The 17,714-nt window shown below is 33.3% G+C and overlaps 2 protein-coding genes across 2 annotated transcripts; one reads left to right on the forward strand and one right to left on the reverse strand.

Annotated features, from left to right (window-relative positions):
• Positions 1-526: 526 nt before the first annotated feature.
• Positions 527-17,372, forward strand: LOC128882815 (sodium-independent sulfate anion transporter-like). Its single transcript, XM_054134581.1, has 8 exons — positions 527-664; positions 3,308-3,492; positions 7,775-7,912; positions 9,741-10,019; positions 10,891-11,200; positions 13,579-13,881; positions 15,006-15,240; positions 16,382-17,372. The coding sequence occupies exons 1-8, from the start codon at positions 625-627 to the stop codon at positions 16,647-16,649; spliced, it is 1,758 nt and encodes a 585-aa protein (XP_053990556.1). The 5' UTR covers positions 527-624; the 3' UTR covers positions 16,650-17,372.
• LOC128882816 (uncharacterized) lies at positions 11,870-13,563 on the reverse strand. Its single transcript, XM_054134582.1, has one exon. The coding sequence runs from the start codon at positions 13,315-13,317 to the stop codon at positions 12,745-12,747; it is 573 nt and encodes a 190-aa protein (XP_053990557.1). The 5' UTR covers positions 13,318-13,563; the 3' UTR covers positions 11,870-12,744.
• Positions 17,373-17,714: the final 342 nt, after the last annotated feature.

Consider the following 17,714-nt stretch of genomic DNA (forward strand, 5'->3'; position numbering starts at 1 on the left):
AAATGTGAAGGTATGTCAGAAAAAAATCGAGAAAAAAATTCAAAAATTCGTATAAAAAAAAACGTATCCATAGAAAAATTTTTTCTTGCGATTTTCGAGTTTAGTAGGCCAAAATACATAAGAAAAAAATTGTGGCATTGAATGTACATTTTGACTGTAAACTAGTGTAATTGAATTGTGTTTGAAAAAGCCGCGCGATCTTTTTCCGGTACTTCTTGCTCGTAATAAATACAATTGTACCACCATTTCCTTTCTCGTTTCATCGAGCGAGAGAATGTCTTTACTTGTGTAACGTTATATTATTAAAGTAATCTTACAAAATCTGCCGACATCATGAGAATAACATTGATTAAATGGTTGTAGTTGATGGTAATAAACATGCTGCAGTAATTCCTATTTGTAATTTAATTCCAGCTTTCCTCATTTTTCATCCGGTATTCATTGTTCACGATTCCAGAGTCTTATTCCATTCGTCTCAGAGGTAACACTACCCAGACAAAGGATTTCTTTTTGCGTGTGACGAGCCGTGAAATATTCATTCGATTTGTTGTGATCGCGACGAAAAACTATTATTATTATTGTTATTTCTAAGGTGAACCGGTACGTACTTCTATTACGCAGTTAATGGAGATGTCAGGGATGATATATTCTCCGGTTCCAACAAGTAAGGAAAACACAGCTTTGTGTACCAGAGATTGACAAAATTCCGTTCTAATAATAAGAAACGAATAAAACTAACGTAAACCGATTTATTCGCCGATAATTTATTAACTGATTTAATTATTAGTTCATTGAGAAATATTTTATACTGTGGTTTAGTCGTTTATATTTTATTCGTTGTTCGAAAATTGTATTTTTATAAAAATTACAGTTTACTCTGTTGCGAAACTAAACATTCCTTAAAACATTTTATCATTTCTTATATTCAAAATTGTTTCCAATTTGTTGGTTTTGTTTCAATGTTTGTATACCATAGTAACGATTTTTGCGGTCATTGTATCCAACAACATCTCAAACCTTGTATTTACTTTTGGAAAATTCTAATTATAAAAGTAATAGAATTAGGATTATCTAAATGTAGTTTATATAAATGATTTTTATTATACTCGTTCTAAATCATCACTGAAGTATTACTAGCACTTACAAATAATACAACAGGAAGATGTGTATTATCCTACCGAATTATATATCTATACATGTATATATATATATATTTATATTAAATAAATTATTCTATGCACATACATACATGAGTATAGATTTTTCCCAGTTATTGTTTCTAAGTGTGAGTGATACTTTAGACAGAATAGGACAGAAAACGTTTGTATAAATAAACTACATTTAAACAATGTTTAATTTATTACTTTTATGATTAGAGTCTGTTACAATAACAAACAATATTCATAAAAGTACCATGTTAACAATACAACTGCAATTACTGGAACAAACTATTTATACATGGAAATGTATAAATAAATAACTTGAAAAGAATATAAAGAATTGGTATTTTTTTATAAAAATTTAGATTAATGCAAAACATAGAAAAAATAATTCAACAACATATGAGTATACAAACTTACATAAAACAATACAAATAAAATAGACAGACATGTGGAAAAATGATTAAGATTATACGATACAATATCAACTTTTAATATAACAATAACAATATATAATAATAACAAGTAATTCTATGCTATATGAGGATGAACATGAGATGTTTTCATTATTATTCATTAAAATCTAATTATTGTAACTTTGTTGAATTGTATATTCGTGATCAATTTTTCATTAGTCTACACTATCATTTAATTGAAAGTGTTTTATACAAGTTCACTTATTGTTAGTCTTGTATGGTTATACTATTTCTCCCATATTTTGCATATAACTAAGATTAGGTATATGTATACTAGTAAAGAGGTCGAAACGTTTAAATAAACTACATTCAAGCAATGCATGCTTTGCTATTCTTGGGATTAGTATTCACAATAAAAATTTGCTAATTATACAGATCAAATTACTACAGAGACTCTTCAAGATCATTATGTAGCATATGCATTTAACGATGCATAGATAATTTTACCTCAAAGTAGTATTATTTTAGGTATTTAAAAATTGTTTTTTAAAAGATACAGTTATGTTTAAAAAATCTTAATTCATGTGATATGATTTTGCATTTTTTTAATTTGAACTGTTTTTATTTATTAAAATAATACATATATAAGTGCAAGAAAATATTTGTACATGCACAAATAGAAATACGAATATAGCATATCCCCTTTGGCACTTTCTGAGATATTATAATACCATTCAATACTAAATTCATTTTTGTTAATATTAAAAAGAGGGCCAATAAAATATATCATTTTATTTTGGTAAATTTACTGTTTTAATTTTCTAATCGTACTCTTGAATATTATTTTCAAGAGAAGAAAGTTTAGAAAATATGTCTGAAGAGTTTGTGAAACCAGAAATAGACAGTTTTTTAAATCACGAATTAAAAAATATACCCTAGAGCTATCACCAAAAGTGAATTTAAATTTATTACTAAAAACTTGATAAAAAATTGTTTTAGTATTATTTCAAAAGAATCCTTGTAGTAACCCAATATGAATACATTTATTATTAAATTACCTAATTACCAAAAAAAAAACAAAAAATGTAAAATATTCTTTGATGTTGTGTCGCAATTACCGAGATACATATGTATGTTCTAGTGGCCATGAAAAGGTTAAAGCGCGAATTCATGATTTCAATCGCATTTTCCGTTAATTAACCGGTTCTCTAGTTATCGTTTATTTGTAGCCTTCATTAGCTTTATGATCAAATTAGCATTTATCTACTGTTTTGTCGACTTACGGAATATTATAGGTACGCAAGTGTTTGTTATCGTTTAATGGGGTATAATAAATACAGCAAAACTAGGAGTTCCTCAAATTGATATATTAATTAAAATTATAATTTTATTTAAATTTGATTAAAATTTGTCGTTGAAACTTATAGAAGCATGCGTTTTTTTATTGAAACTTACATTATTTATGAAATAATAATATTAAAATTAATATTAAGAAATTAATATTAAAATAATATTAAAAATTCCACTGGGAAGGGGCGAGGAAGAGGAAATTGTTTAATTACATAGTTGATTACGACTTCGTAGAAAGAGCGTCTCACTAGAAAAAGATTCACTTTATGTGCTGTGTTGTATTGAAAATAATTGCTTTGGAAGAACTACTGGATAAGTAGGTAATTAGCTGGGAACTAATTAATTTTCTGTAAATAAATTCTCCAACTTCACGGATTGCAGGGAGGAACGTGACTTCGAGGTTCGACATAAAGCAATTCCTTCAACGAAGGATACCGATTCTAGCATGGCTGCCTCTGTATGGTTGGAGCAAACTTCTCCAGGATATTCTGGCAGGATTGACTGTCGGTTTGACTGCTATACCCCAGGGCATAGCTTACGCAATTGTGGCTGGACTCCCAGCTCAGGTGTGTATTTGTGTTCCGTATAGGTAGAGTTTCTCTTTTCAATTTTCAATAATGAAAATAAAATTGTTTGTTACTTTGGGAGTATAATGGATCATTTTATCGAAAGAAACGTACATTTTTCAGATTTTTCAGAGCGTTCTTTATATAATATGATATGTTTAATTGACATATTTGTTCTGTTTAGGGTGTGAACTTACTATTTTTGGATTCTCTTCAAGAATAAATTCATTGTAAATTAGGTAACTACGCGTATAACTTGATTGGCACCTTGCTTCTAGAGAATAAAACTCGATGTAACTGAACAAAACTACCAAATTGAGTGAAATATACCGCGTTATTTGAAAATTTCTACAATTTTTACTTAATTTGGACAGATTATAAGCTATACAGGGTGTCCCAAAAATGTTATAACACTCATAGCTAAAGCCCGACGTAGGATTTTTTGACATCTTGAAAAATATGAAAGGGGTGGTTCGGGAGGTGATTTGAAACAACTTTGTCCTTAGCGAAAATGTTGTCCGGGGCTTCGTTGAGGAGATATTAACGGAAAACCTCGACCAATCAAAGCGCGCGTATACGGTTGGAGAGGCCGGGGTAGGCGTAAACTGCGGGCTAGGCGGCCGTGCTCATACGCTACCGCGGCCGCTCCAACGGCATACGCGCGCTCTGATTGGTCAGTGTTTTCCGTTAATATCTCCTTAACGAAGCCTCAGACAACATTTTCGGGACACCCTGTATAATTAAATTAATAGGGACATAAAGAAATTTTAAATTATGTTCAAACGTGATAAAATCAAGTTGTATAAAAAATGCTATGGGAAATTTGAAAAAAAGTTTTATCATAAAGTTTGCGACAAAGGTTACTTCATTCTATTATTTCATGCATACTTAAGATAAGAAGTCATCACTTCCGACGTTTGAACAGGCATTAGAAGTTATTTTATACTATCACAGTGTCGTGAAAATATCTACTAATGTTTACATTTTGTTTTACAATAATAATCTTTTTTATTAATTATAATTGTTTACAATTACAGTTTTGTACTAATTATTATACAACTACTGTTAACGTTCGTTGTTATTTTTTACTAATCACAAATGTCTCAAACCGTATAAAGAGTAATTCAATTTTATTTTACGTATGTTGATCACTATGTACGTTATTACGTATTTATTTCGTTTTGTAACTGCATTTAGTTTGTATAATTAATAATTTAGTATTATGGGGTATTGTGAATAAGTCAAAGAATTAAAATATCACTATTTTAGTGATGTGCAGTTTCTTTGATTTACTGTATTTTGTATTTGTACTCTGTATTTTTTTCTATTAATTATACATTAGATAAGCAGGATAATTTTTATTAGTAATTGATTTCGCGTTATTTCACATTCGGAAACCGTGAATATGATCAAAGTCCAAAAGACGTATGTAAAATCGTCGAAACTAAAGGAAATATATTTACAATTATATTTTTGTACGACATAAAGTATATACAGGGTGAATCACGAATCGTGATCAGTGGAGATTACTCTGTCATTAGCAGTCCGATCAAAAATGGTTTTATTATATTATTCTATTTTTATTTTTTTATCAAATGTAACATTTTCCGTGAAATTCTGAAATTTGTTCTTAATGTCCTGCCATTTTCATATTTTTCAAGATGTCAAAAAATCCTACGTCGGGCTTTAGCTATGAGTATGTACATAGTTTATGAAAATTTTTGGTTTTTTGATCACGAATATACACAGTTATCACGAAACTATCAACCGATCACTAGTGCTCTGTTTGCAGTGCTCACTTGTCCACTCTATAAAATCGAATAACGCCATGTTAATGAAATTATGGGACCAGTTTTTGTTTATTTACATGCTTAATAAAATATACTGAAAGTTTGGAAACAATTGCATTGTTGTTTTTATAAATATTTATTGAATATATCTTTCTCAAAAGTGGTTTTACAGTGCCCTGCTCTCTTAAGACATTTTTCAAAACCTAAGTAAGATGAAGAAGAAGAACAATTTTTTACTTAAAATTCATACTTGATTGAATAATAAAAGATGTATGGAAGTTCACTGAGCGATGCATTTTTCTGGTTTCGCTGACAATGTACGTTTCTGGAAACCGAGGCAATTGTGTAAATAAATATTCATATCGAACCAAGTGGAAGAGTACAGAAAGGAATAGTACACCGATAACAAATAGAAGAGCTCGGCGGTTGATTTACGTTTAAAATATTCCGAATTCCCGTTAATCCTTTTTGTGGTTACGAAATTGATAAAAATGCGCGGTTACATTGGATCGGCGACAGATATGGGTAAACTTTTTAATTGGCTACGAAATTTCGAATAACAAATAAATATTATACAACAGTTTATTTCTTAACCGTTTAATAAAATTTAGAATTTGAATTACAGAATAAAATATTCTGCAATGAACGAATCAAAGCTCAACTATGTATACAGGGTGTTCAAAAAAAGCATTCAACATTTATATGGTGTATAGGGCACACTGTACTGAGTAAAAAGCACGAGTAAACATAGGTCCAAAGGTCAACCGTTTCTGAGATATAAACATTTTTGTTTGCTAATATCATGATTGACTTACTTGCTTCCATCGCATGCGATGTTTATGTCAGTGTTTATAAATTGCGTTCTGAATGTTCCCATTCAAGTGCCGACAATTTCGTCAATTTCATTTTTTCAATTTCGTGTACAGAAATGAGCGGTGGACACGTGGAAAATCTTCTATAAATTTCAAAAACCTAGTAGTAAGTCAATCGTGATACTAGCAAACAAAAATGTTTATATCTCAGAAACGGTTGACCTTTGGACCTATGTTTACTCGTGCTTTTTACTCAGTACAGTGTGCCCTATACACCATATAAATATTGAATGCTTTTTTTTGAACACCCTGTATATGTAAATTTGATTGTTTCCTACAGGGTTACAGATACTAGCTTTCCAAAATCCTTCATCTTCAATATTACGTCATATTTACATTCTTGCATATTTATCTTAACTTTTTTTTTTTATTAAAGCTATTAAACTCCCTACGGGATTATTAGCAATATGCACGTAGCTGTGCATATTATCAGTACATATATACATTTACATTTTAATATATGAAATACAATACAATACAACAAAACAATTTCGAAAAAGAGTACAAAAACATGAATGAAGAATAACAATAATATCGAGAATAATAGGCTTATCATTAACTTAACTTACTTTCCTCTATATAACCTATTTTTATTCGACTTAATCTTAATATCACCGCATTAAAACTTAACTATTCAATTAAATAAAAGTCGAAATTGAATTGTTATACATATAGTTGTTGAATTGAGTTCTATATACATACATATGTACAATACATAGCTACTTATCAATCAAATAATCGTTGTACAAAGTAATTATAAATATTAGAAACTAGACGCGTGTACACAACACCAGTACAAACGAAAAATTACGTAAACGGAAATTTCGCAGATTTTAATTATTTATCATTTATCACCAATTTATCATGAATCATCACAATCTTCATAATCTTCACACTCATTACAATCATTACAATCATTCGTCATTAATCCCCAAAATAATTTGTCCATTGAATTCTACTCATTATAATTGAATAGAATAGTTGTTTTTCATTTATACAATACAATAACAGTATTTGCTTTGAATAAAGAAATGTAACATTGAAACCGCTATTTAAAGAGGGCTGCATAGAGTCATTATTGAGCTCTTATAGTAATTATCGTCTAAATCGATCAATCGGTATGATAGTTTCGAGTATACAATATATCTACATATACAGGGTGTTCCAAAAATGTTGGAGATCCTTGAAAGGGGTGGTTCAGAAGGTGATCTAAAACAACATTTTCGCTAAGGAAAAAGTTGTTTCAAATCATCCTCCAAATCACCCCTTTCAAGGACCTCTAACAGTTTCAGCACACCCTGTATTATGAGAATTTACCTTAGAATGTAAAAACTACAGTATCGATAGAAAATCATTACATGGAATTGTAATAGGTAGAGAACTATTGAAATTAGTGAAAAGTATTGAAAGCGGTACTGTATTTTCAAGATGACACACACAAGACCTCTCGGATCAAATATGATGACTTAAAATGACCATAATCAATAATTATTAAACTGCTGTTTATTATTAAACTGCTGGTTTCATTCGTTGTTTATTATTCGCGCCAAGTTTTGCCCATCTCTGATCGATGATAGTTGGAAAACTGAGTCTCGTTAGGTGAACTTTTGAAAATTTCAGTACGGCCTGTACAGCAGTTTCATGGGATGCTTCGTCTACCTGGTGTTTGGCAGCTGCAAAGACATCACGGTCGGACCTACGGCAATAATGGCTTTATTGTCGCAACAGCACGTTATAAGACTCGGAGATGACATCGCGGTAAGTACACTTCAATGCTTTATCAGTTTGTTTTTTGCCAGGCTTTTCTACCTTGGCGTAAACTAGAAAATACTTTTACTTTACGAAGAAGAAATGGGACACGTGTGCAGAATAAAATGAATAAAATGAATCTTACATTGAATTCTTGCTAATTATCTAACCTCCAAACTATACACGCGGTGTCTCACTTGTAACACATCATTTAATTATTTTTTTAATTGTAATTACTTAAAAGGACAAATTATCATTTTAAATATACATCATAAATACATGTAACAAAAGATTATTTGACAAAAAATAATATTTGCTTCTTTTGTCACCTCAAAGCTTCGATCCTATGGAGTAAATCCTATGGAATATGTGTGAGAGAATTTGGATTCTTAAATATTGCAAAATGGAAGATATTTACTAATAAATTCATAACAATCTTAGAAGAAAATGATTTAAATAATTTCTACTGTGAAAAAAAAAATTAGTAATTTTATATAAATTATACAAGCAAATATCAGACAATTGGTTATTATTAAATAAATCATAGAACAATTTATTGTGCTAACTGAATTTTTGTTTTTTAATATTGGTGCAGAATGACACTTTCTGGATTAAACAGTTTTAGACATTTTTGAATCAAAGCCATGTTTCGTCTATTCATCTAAACACAATAATATTCAATACTTATAGTTTCATTTGTAGTTAATTCTTAGATGCTTTGTTTTGAGTCAGCTTCAACTCCAGCAAGCTACAGATCCTTATCAAACTCAACAAATCTCCCATATTGTATACTATAAAAATGTTTGAAATTGCTGTTCTTCAATTGTTTAAACCAGCATGTAACACGTTCTGCTATCCAAGGCACCTTTATGAATTGATAAAGCATCAAATGTTTAATATGAAATTTGTTTACACTTTATTCTTCCATTAATAGGTTTTACTTAATCTTCATTGCACTTTAACAATAAGCACACTAAATACATTAGTTTACAGCCAAAATGTACATTAAATGCCACAATTTTTTTCTTATGTATTTTGGCCTACTAAACTCGAAAATCGTAAGAAAACATTTTTCTATAGATACGTTTTTTTTATAAGAATTTTTTTTCGATTTTTTTCTGACATACGTTCACATTTTAGGCCATATCTTGAGTTAGAATAGAAGAAAAATACAAAAACAGAGTAAAATTGGGATTTTTGTACCTTTACTCAATTGTTCCTAACTCCGGTATTCATCCATAGATTTTCTTCAACAAAAGCTTGTTTTCTTCGTACAAGTGCGATCTATACGTAGACAATAAGAAACTGAACATAATTTGACAATTTCTATTTTTCCATGGCGATGCAAGAAATATTCGTGTTCTATTTTAGCCGAAAAAATCAAAGTTCCTTATTGGCTCGTAACACTTAAACTATTGAACTGATTGGAAAATAGTGTTAAAAGTAATTGTTGGAAATTCGAGTATGCGACCCAATCGGACGTTTCTAACTCGAGATATGGCCTAAAATGTGAAGGTATGTCAGAAAAAAATCGAGAAAAAAATTCAAAAATTCGTATAAAAAAAAACGTATCCATAGAAAAATTTTTTCTTGCGATTTTCGAGTTTAGTAGGCCAAAATACATAAGAAAAAAATTGTGGCATTGAATGTACATTTTTTTTTTTATTTTGTAAACTAGTGATATTATTGAATTAGGAATATATATATTGAATTAGAATATGGGCTATGTTAACACATGCAAATTCAAATGGCAATGTTTTTAAAATTTGAAAATAACGACATTACTTACAGGTTCCTCTAACGTAATGTGTTACGATTAATATTGTACATTTCTCAGGTGTTCATGTGTTTCGTATCCGGCTGTGTTATTATGATCATGGGATTGCTCCATTTGGGATTTCTCCTAGAATTCATTAGTATGCCAGTTATCGCCGGATTCACCAACGCGGCTGCAATAATAATCGCAGCCTCTCAGTTTGGTAAGCTTCTTGGTTTAAACGGCCGAAGCGATTCGTTCATCGATGCCATTGTTAAAGTTGTGGATCAGGTTAATGAAATCACACTTTGGGACACAGTGCTGGGATTCTGTTCTGTGATCATACTCGTTTGCTTGAAAGTAAGTGTTTCATTTAAACCTTTCAATTAGGAGTAATTATTTAGCTAGTAAGTGGACAATTCGTCTTAGTTCATTTACCTTTCAAAATGTTTAGTTCTCGAGGTACCTTCTTGTTTATCGTACTTTGTCCAATACTGTAAAGAATGTACAGTTAGTAACTCTCATGTTAGAAATTTCTTAACCTCAGATGATCTTAAAATTTGTGTAGATACACGTGGAAAAAAACTTTCTTTTTCAAAATTGTATACACATGTAACATTGAACTTATAAAAAAAAAACATGATTCTACAAATATAGTACACTTTGAACCATTCATCTGTTTCCTTTGAGATTTGTCTCTAAATTTATTGATAACAAAATTTTAAATTGTTAGACTTACTCGGTCCACACAATATAAATTATTATGTTATAAAAATGTACCATCTTTAAGCACTGAAGAGAATTACAAGTTTTAATGATCAAAACGTATCTTAAAAAAAAAACATGTTTACGAAATCGTGTAAGCATTTTATTGTAATTTGTTTTCCAAAAGGGTTTCACTCCCCTGTATGATTGAAAGTAAAAATTGTATATTTTTCATGCAATTTGGGGTTAATTAAAAAAATCCTGAAGCTCTTTTTGGAAAATATTTGTAACTTCAATAGTTTTCGACTCCCAGGTATTAAAATATGTACGACACACGTTGGTGCTGTAAAATAATTATTTTAAATAAGAAATAATTTAAAATCAACAATTTGCAATTGTAATTGAAAACAGAGAGTAATAAAATAAAATAACGTACTTATTATAAAATATATTCACCAAGTAAATATATTCATTCACCAAGATTTTACGTTGAACTAAATCCGTTTGTTTGACTGTCAAAAAATAGAATTTGCCCGGGAAGAAGAATGGGACAGCGTTTCAGAAATTTTTGTGGGTAATATCATTGGCGAGGAACGCTGTGGTAGTCATCGTTGGGATAATATTAAGCTATGCATTGTTCTCTTACGGTATTAAGCCTTTCAAAATTACTGGAAATATTACTGAAGGCTTACCGCCCTTTGGTCTGCCACCATTCTCTATTGTAACCAAGAACCATACATACAGTTTCATGGAATTAGTTAGCGAACTCGGAAGCACCACTATTTCTGTACCACTGATCGCCATCTTGGAGAGCATCGCTATTTCGAAAGCATTCGGTACGTCCTTAAAACTCAACTTGCAGCGTTCAATTAACATTAGAAAGTATAAGACACGATAACAGTTTCGGAAATCGTCTTAATCGAAAAAATGTCAATAATAATGCGACGTTTACTTGCTTAGATTAAATATTTAGGACGAAACACAATTTTTAAAAATATTAATGATAATACTTGGTTATTTGGCTAAAGCAATAGTTCACTTAGGATAACAAAAAATATATTTCTGAAACTTTTATCTGTTGGTGATATACGTATGGTTATTTATACGTATAACAATTTTCTTATATTAAATCGTATTTTAATTTCATAAAATTGTTAATTATTCGAGAACAATCATTATTATCAATAAACTGCAGATTTGATGCATTTATAATACATGCACATATTACAAATTTAGGCTAAACATTATCAAAAGGGATACACACTTATGCAGACGAATTATTAATATTATCATATTAATCGATAAAATATATTCTAAATACGTTATGTGTAAATAAATAATATAATAAATCATCCAGGATAAATTCATCCAGTGAATTGAATTGAGACCCAGTAATATTACCTCTCATATAAAAAAAATATTCTTCATTACACAAAATGTTTTTTTTTAATACATTCATAGCTTTCAAAAGGAATGTACTTCGGGTACTTTTTGATTTCTGAGAGGTTTCGATGTTAATTAGTCTTTTTTTATTTTTGGGAGGTTTTGAACTTGCATTGCACCCCACAGACGGTTCTGAAGACGGGAGGTGGGTTTTCCAAAAAAACGACATTTTCATATTGTAATGCTATTCACGAGGGGAAAAAACATCAAAACTGTGCCACTCCAATGCCTTGGGCCGTACTACATGTGTTCCACGCAAACGAAACATCGTTCCAACCCTTACACTTGGGGTGGACCACCCCTACCTCTGCCCCCTCCCTTCAGCTCCGGAGTCAGTTTTCGAAACGGGACCTTTTCAGCATTCATCCTTAATGTATCAAGAACAAACATGGTGAATTTCATCGCTCTTTGATGTTTGGAAGTCCTCCCTGTCGAAGGGGGTTGAAAAGTCGCGAGCTGTTTCAACCCCTCAAGGGGTGGCTATGGGTGCACGGCATGAGTGATGGCATTTCCTGGATCAGGGGAGTTCAGAGAATGCATCGAGTCCAAAATCGGGACTGTCGTCGAAAAATTGTGGATTTTAGTGGGGGTGGGGCGTTTTGTAGGGGGGCATCGAACAGAGTCGCCTCAAAGGTTTTTTTGATTTTTTTACCACCCCTCCGTCATCCCTGGACCGTTCTGAACTACCGTTTTTCTGCATTACCTCTTTAGGGGGGATGAAATAACCTTTCTCATCAACCCTCGTCAATGCAACTTTGCACACACCCAGAGTACACTTCCAAACTAAATCTCACAAAGTTTCCCGAAGATCGGTTGAAAACTCTCTGAGTTATGACGTTTTAATTGTATAGTGTCCCATTTTTTTTGAAGACCAGTGTACAGCGAATCCTTAAACTACCCTTAACATTAACTTTGATCTCTTTGTATTTTACATTTTTTACTGCCCGCTCCTTTCCTTTCTCTTCTTCTCAATCTTCCTTACCCACTCTGCTACCCTCTCATCCGCCCTCCCCTCTACCAGCGTTTCCTCTTTTAATTCTCCTGTTTCTAAGTCCTGGCAGTCCTCTATGAGGTGTTTCAGCGTCCCTTTTTCCAATTTGCACAACCCGCACTTCCTGTCCTCCTCTTTCAGCCAATATCTGTTTCCCTCTTCTAAATTCCCACACCTTATCCTAGCTATAAGCTTTTGATTATCTCCCTTTCCTGTTTTATTTAAATACTCTGGCCGTAGTGCTGTTACAATGTATTTATATCTGCTGTTATATGTTGCCTCTCTTACCTTATTGTATTGCACTTGTTTTTGCACTTGGATATCTCTCTCCCTTATCTCTTTCACTACATCTCTCTCCCCTTCTCTTAACTCCGCGACTTCCGCTTGACTATACCGTTCCTTCAGGCATTCCTTTAACAGCTCCCTGCCGACTGCATTCCTAATCTTCTCTTCAAATCTTAAAGCTTTTATCCCCGTCTTGATTCTTATTTTCTCCCTTTTTGTTTTCTCTAGGATCATGTATTTTGGAGTACAGAAATCCAAACCTAGACATCACCTTATATACTTTGTTTGTACCCCTTCCAACTCCGCCTTCTTCCTCCATCCAAAAACCTCCGCCCCATATAGCATCACTTCTAACACCAGACTATCAAACATTAGAAGTCTTCTTCTAAAGTCCCCTTTAAACTTCCGTTCTCCTATTCCCCATACCTGTCTGATTACAACATTCGCCTTCTTTACTCTCTGGTTCCCCTAATAATTGAATTTGTTCTCTTCTAGCAAAAGGAAAGACGGTCGACGCTAATCAAGAAATGTTAGCTTTGGGACTTTGCAACATTTTCGGTAGCTTTGTCCGATCGATGCCTGCCACAGGAAGCTTCACAAGGACCGCCGTGAACAACGCTTCCGGTGTAAAAACACCGATGGGCGGTTTAATTACTGGATGCCTTGTGCTTTTAGCGTGCGGCCTTTTGACCTCGACTTTTGAATTCATCCCCAAAGCAACCCTCGCCGCAGTGATTATCGTTGCCATGTACTACATGTTCGAGCTACGTATTTTCAGCGTACTTTGGAGAACGAAAAGTAAGATCCGATTAGGACACGCTCAACAGCGCGTTATCTCAGTTTCGCTTCCACCTTTTGTATGCGGGTCACCTTTAAAATCTTATACATTTTCATGATGAAATTTTTGACACAATGGCTCCATAATTAGATGGGTGAAATCAGATAGGTAACATTCTTACCTGGGTATTTTTGAATAATAAATTAAGAGTATTATACTTAAGAGTACTATACTCGTGTATGTACGTATAAAGATAATTGAAGTTGTTTTTATTAGATTTTTCCTTGATATGGCCACATAATTTACAGAATAAAATAAGTACTGCAACGAACATTACATTATGTACATCCAAATCTTTTTCACACGGTAGAAACTCTTCACTTCAGAAATTCGTGTAAAAAAATAAGTTTCCTATACAAAAATTAAGGATACGTTTCATGCAATCCGAAAATTGTATAAGTTGAAATAATAAAGAAATATATCTAATTTAAAAATCAATGTCTAGTGCAAAAAAATGCTGAAAACTGTAAAAGTTCTGATATGGATACGAATGGTATGTACATATGCAATTGTATTATGCGATAAAATTTAAAATAGATATGTATATAATTCACAGATAAAAAATTAGTAGCGCAAGCAACAAAATTTGCTAAGTCAAAATAGAGAATAGAAAACTCAAAATTAATAATAGAAATAAAGAAATAATATTTAGGTAGATAATTATTCGTCGCTACTTGATAATAAAGTATTGTAAGTTAATAAACTTAGAGAATTTAATGATTCAATATGTTATGTAAATATCATGTTATCGAATAAAGGAATTCCCCAGTTACAATCACATATCGCAGTGCTGCCTAATTTTTGAAGTGTGGTAAAAACGTGAATTATTTTGATACATTTCTATCAAAAACTGCAATTATATTATTAATTTGTATTACCCGCTTGTAGTGACGTACATAATTTTTAGACAACGACTTTGAAATTGATAAGACTTTTCGGTCATTCTTTTTAGAACCGTTTAACTTTAAATTCGTGTAAAAAAAGGATGTAAAAAAGAATTGGGTGTACTTTCTAAATGTATAAAATAGGGGTGTCAAGGATGTTCTGTTACGATTTTCACTTGGTAATTGTCTCTGTTTCGCAGAGATCGACCTCGTACCTTTGACGGTGACTTTGCTGAGCTGCTTAGCAATCGGTCCCGAGTACGGCATGATTGCCGGGATCGCGGTAAATCTAATTCTCCTGCTCTATTTCGCGGCTAGGCCCGGATTATTGATCCAGGAACGCGTTATCGATGGACTGACGATCCTGTTCGTATCACCAAAACAATCGCTGAGCTATCCAGCCGCGGAATATCTCCGCGAACAAGTGATGTCCTGGCGAGTAAAATTATTATTTTTCATCGTAGTTGGATCGAATTGGGTTGATGGATAAATGTCCGTAGTGTTTTAGTTCAAATCGGAATTTTCCCAAATGAATTGTTTGTTTCTGTTATAATACATATTATTACATGCCACTGCGGCTATACCCTGTCTTGATAAGAGTCATATTAGGTAGACCGAAAAGTAATGTCGTTTCTTTTACATTAAATTCAAACTTTCCAATAAACTTAATCTTTAATTCATTATACATATGTATAATCGCCCTCATTGTCAGCAGCCGTTTGTCACCTAGTGTATAAACTTTCAATGCCAAAAAAATCAATGAGCTGATAAATGATAAATAAGTATTTAAGATGGCAAAAACGACATTACTTTCCAGTCCATCTAATACATCCCCTATAAGGAATACTTGAGAGCTGTATCCCGCATTGGATCGGTATTACGCAGTAAGAATCAATATTATACCATCAAACATGTGTGAGATCTGTGGATTATTACAAAATCGAATTCATCAAAATATACAGGGTGCTTCAAAAATGTTGGAGGTCCTTGAAAAGGGTGGTTCGGGAGGTGATTTGAAACAATTTTTTCCTTAGCGAAAATGTTGTACGAAGCTTCGTTAAGGAGATATTAACAGAAAACCCCGACCAATTAGAGCGCGAGTATGCTGGTGGACCGCCAGCGGAAGGCGTGGGCTACGCGCTAGCGCTAGTGGGGACCGCCCTCCTCCGGTATACACGCGCACTCATTGGTCGGGGTTTTTCGTTAATATCTCCTCAACGAAGCCTCGGACAACATTTTCGCTAAGGAAAAAGTTGTTTCAAATTACCTCCCGAACTACCCGTTTCAAGGAGTTACAACATTTTTGGGACACCCTGTTCTACGTAGAATGCTATTCCTACAGAGGATGTACCCCTCAACTATTATTCATAAATACTACCTGATCCTTTTCACGATAGTGTGATCACCACTGGTACCATTGCACTAAAAACAATTTTGTTGTGACAATATTTACTTGAACTAAAACGCTACGGACTTAGTCCTCGACTTAATCCTCCTAAATAATTTCGACTATGAGCCGACTTTCTCCGGGTCGTTCGTTTTATTTAACCTGTAACACGACATTATTGTTCCTTAGGTGTGACGGTAGAGCAGAAACTATTCCCGTGGTAGTGGAAGGTCGTCACGTGCATCGAATCGATGCAACGGTCGCCAAGAACCTTGCTCTTCTGCTGGCGGACCTACAAGCGAGAGATCAGACGCTCGTCTTTTGGAATTGGTGCGAGGAAGCCAAGAGGACTATGATAAGATACGACGCGTCCCTGGCGATGTCCTTCAGAACCTCCGGAAGCATAGCTCAAATATTTTCAGGTAGAATCGCGTCACCTCGCGTACCACGCGAGTGAAATTCTGAATCTAATGAATGTGCGGGACACTTTCCTTGGAATTTTGGAATGCGCCCAAGCGAGCACGGCTGAAGCGCTCTTTCATCGAAAATCGCGTGCAACGAAGCCACGTAAATGCTGGAAATAATTTATTTAAACGGTAAAAAGTCTGGCACGAATTAGTTCTTTGTCAAACGCGTCTTCGATTCATGTTTCGGCACACTAGGATAGTTTCCGTGATGTTGTCTCGAGATAAGAATATAGAAAAAATTAATGAATATTGTTTTTCGAAGTTTCGGCAGGTAGAAGAAATTTTACAGGCTGTATTCCTGACTGTTAAACACATGAGAGAATTTTTGCTGATAATACGCCACTTTGTCTACAAGGAAAGAAACCGGTATATTTTCCAAGAAACATTCTGCCAATTAAAATTAAAATGAAATTCTCAAAAAAGGTGTAAAGTGTGTCCTAAAATAAAAAAACAAACCAAAGAGAAACTACCTACATTATCTTGTTGCATTACATATTTCATATTGTTTTGAAGCACATCATTCTAAAAAAATGATTAATACACGGAGTTATTATACAGGGTGTCCCAAAAATGTTGGAGTTCCTTGAAAGGGGTGGTTCGGGAGGTGATTTGAAACAACTTTTTCCTTTGCGAAAATGTCGGATGGGGCTTCGTTAAGCAGATATTAACGGAAAACACTGACCAATCAGAGCGCACATATACCGTTGGAGCGGCCGCAGTAGCGAAGGCTACGCGCTAGGCGGCCGCGTCAAGGTCCTTCGATGTACGTCGAGTCACTTGTTCACGGACGAGCACGGCCGCCTAGCGCATAGCCTTCGCTACCACGGCCGCTTCAACGGTATTCGCGCGCTCTGATTGGTCGGGGTTTTTTGTTAATATCTGCTTAACGAAGCCCCACAAAGGAAAAAGTTGTTTCAAATCACCTCCTGAACCACCCCTTTCAAGGAACTCCAACATTTTTGGGACACCCTGTATACAGAGTTGGTTATCGTAACGGTCCGCACGATTTTTCAGCCGTTTTCGATAATTTTATGAAAAAATATTGAAAAGAAAAG

The sequence above is a fragment of the Hylaeus volcanicus genome, unplaced genomic scaffold (assembly GCF_026283585.1).
Source record: "Hylaeus volcanicus isolate JK05 unplaced genomic scaffold, UHH_iyHylVolc1.0_haploid 12192, whole genome shotgun sequence".
Classification (NCBI taxonomy): domain Eukaryota; kingdom Metazoa; phylum Arthropoda; class Insecta; order Hymenoptera; family Colletidae; genus Hylaeus; species Hylaeus volcanicus.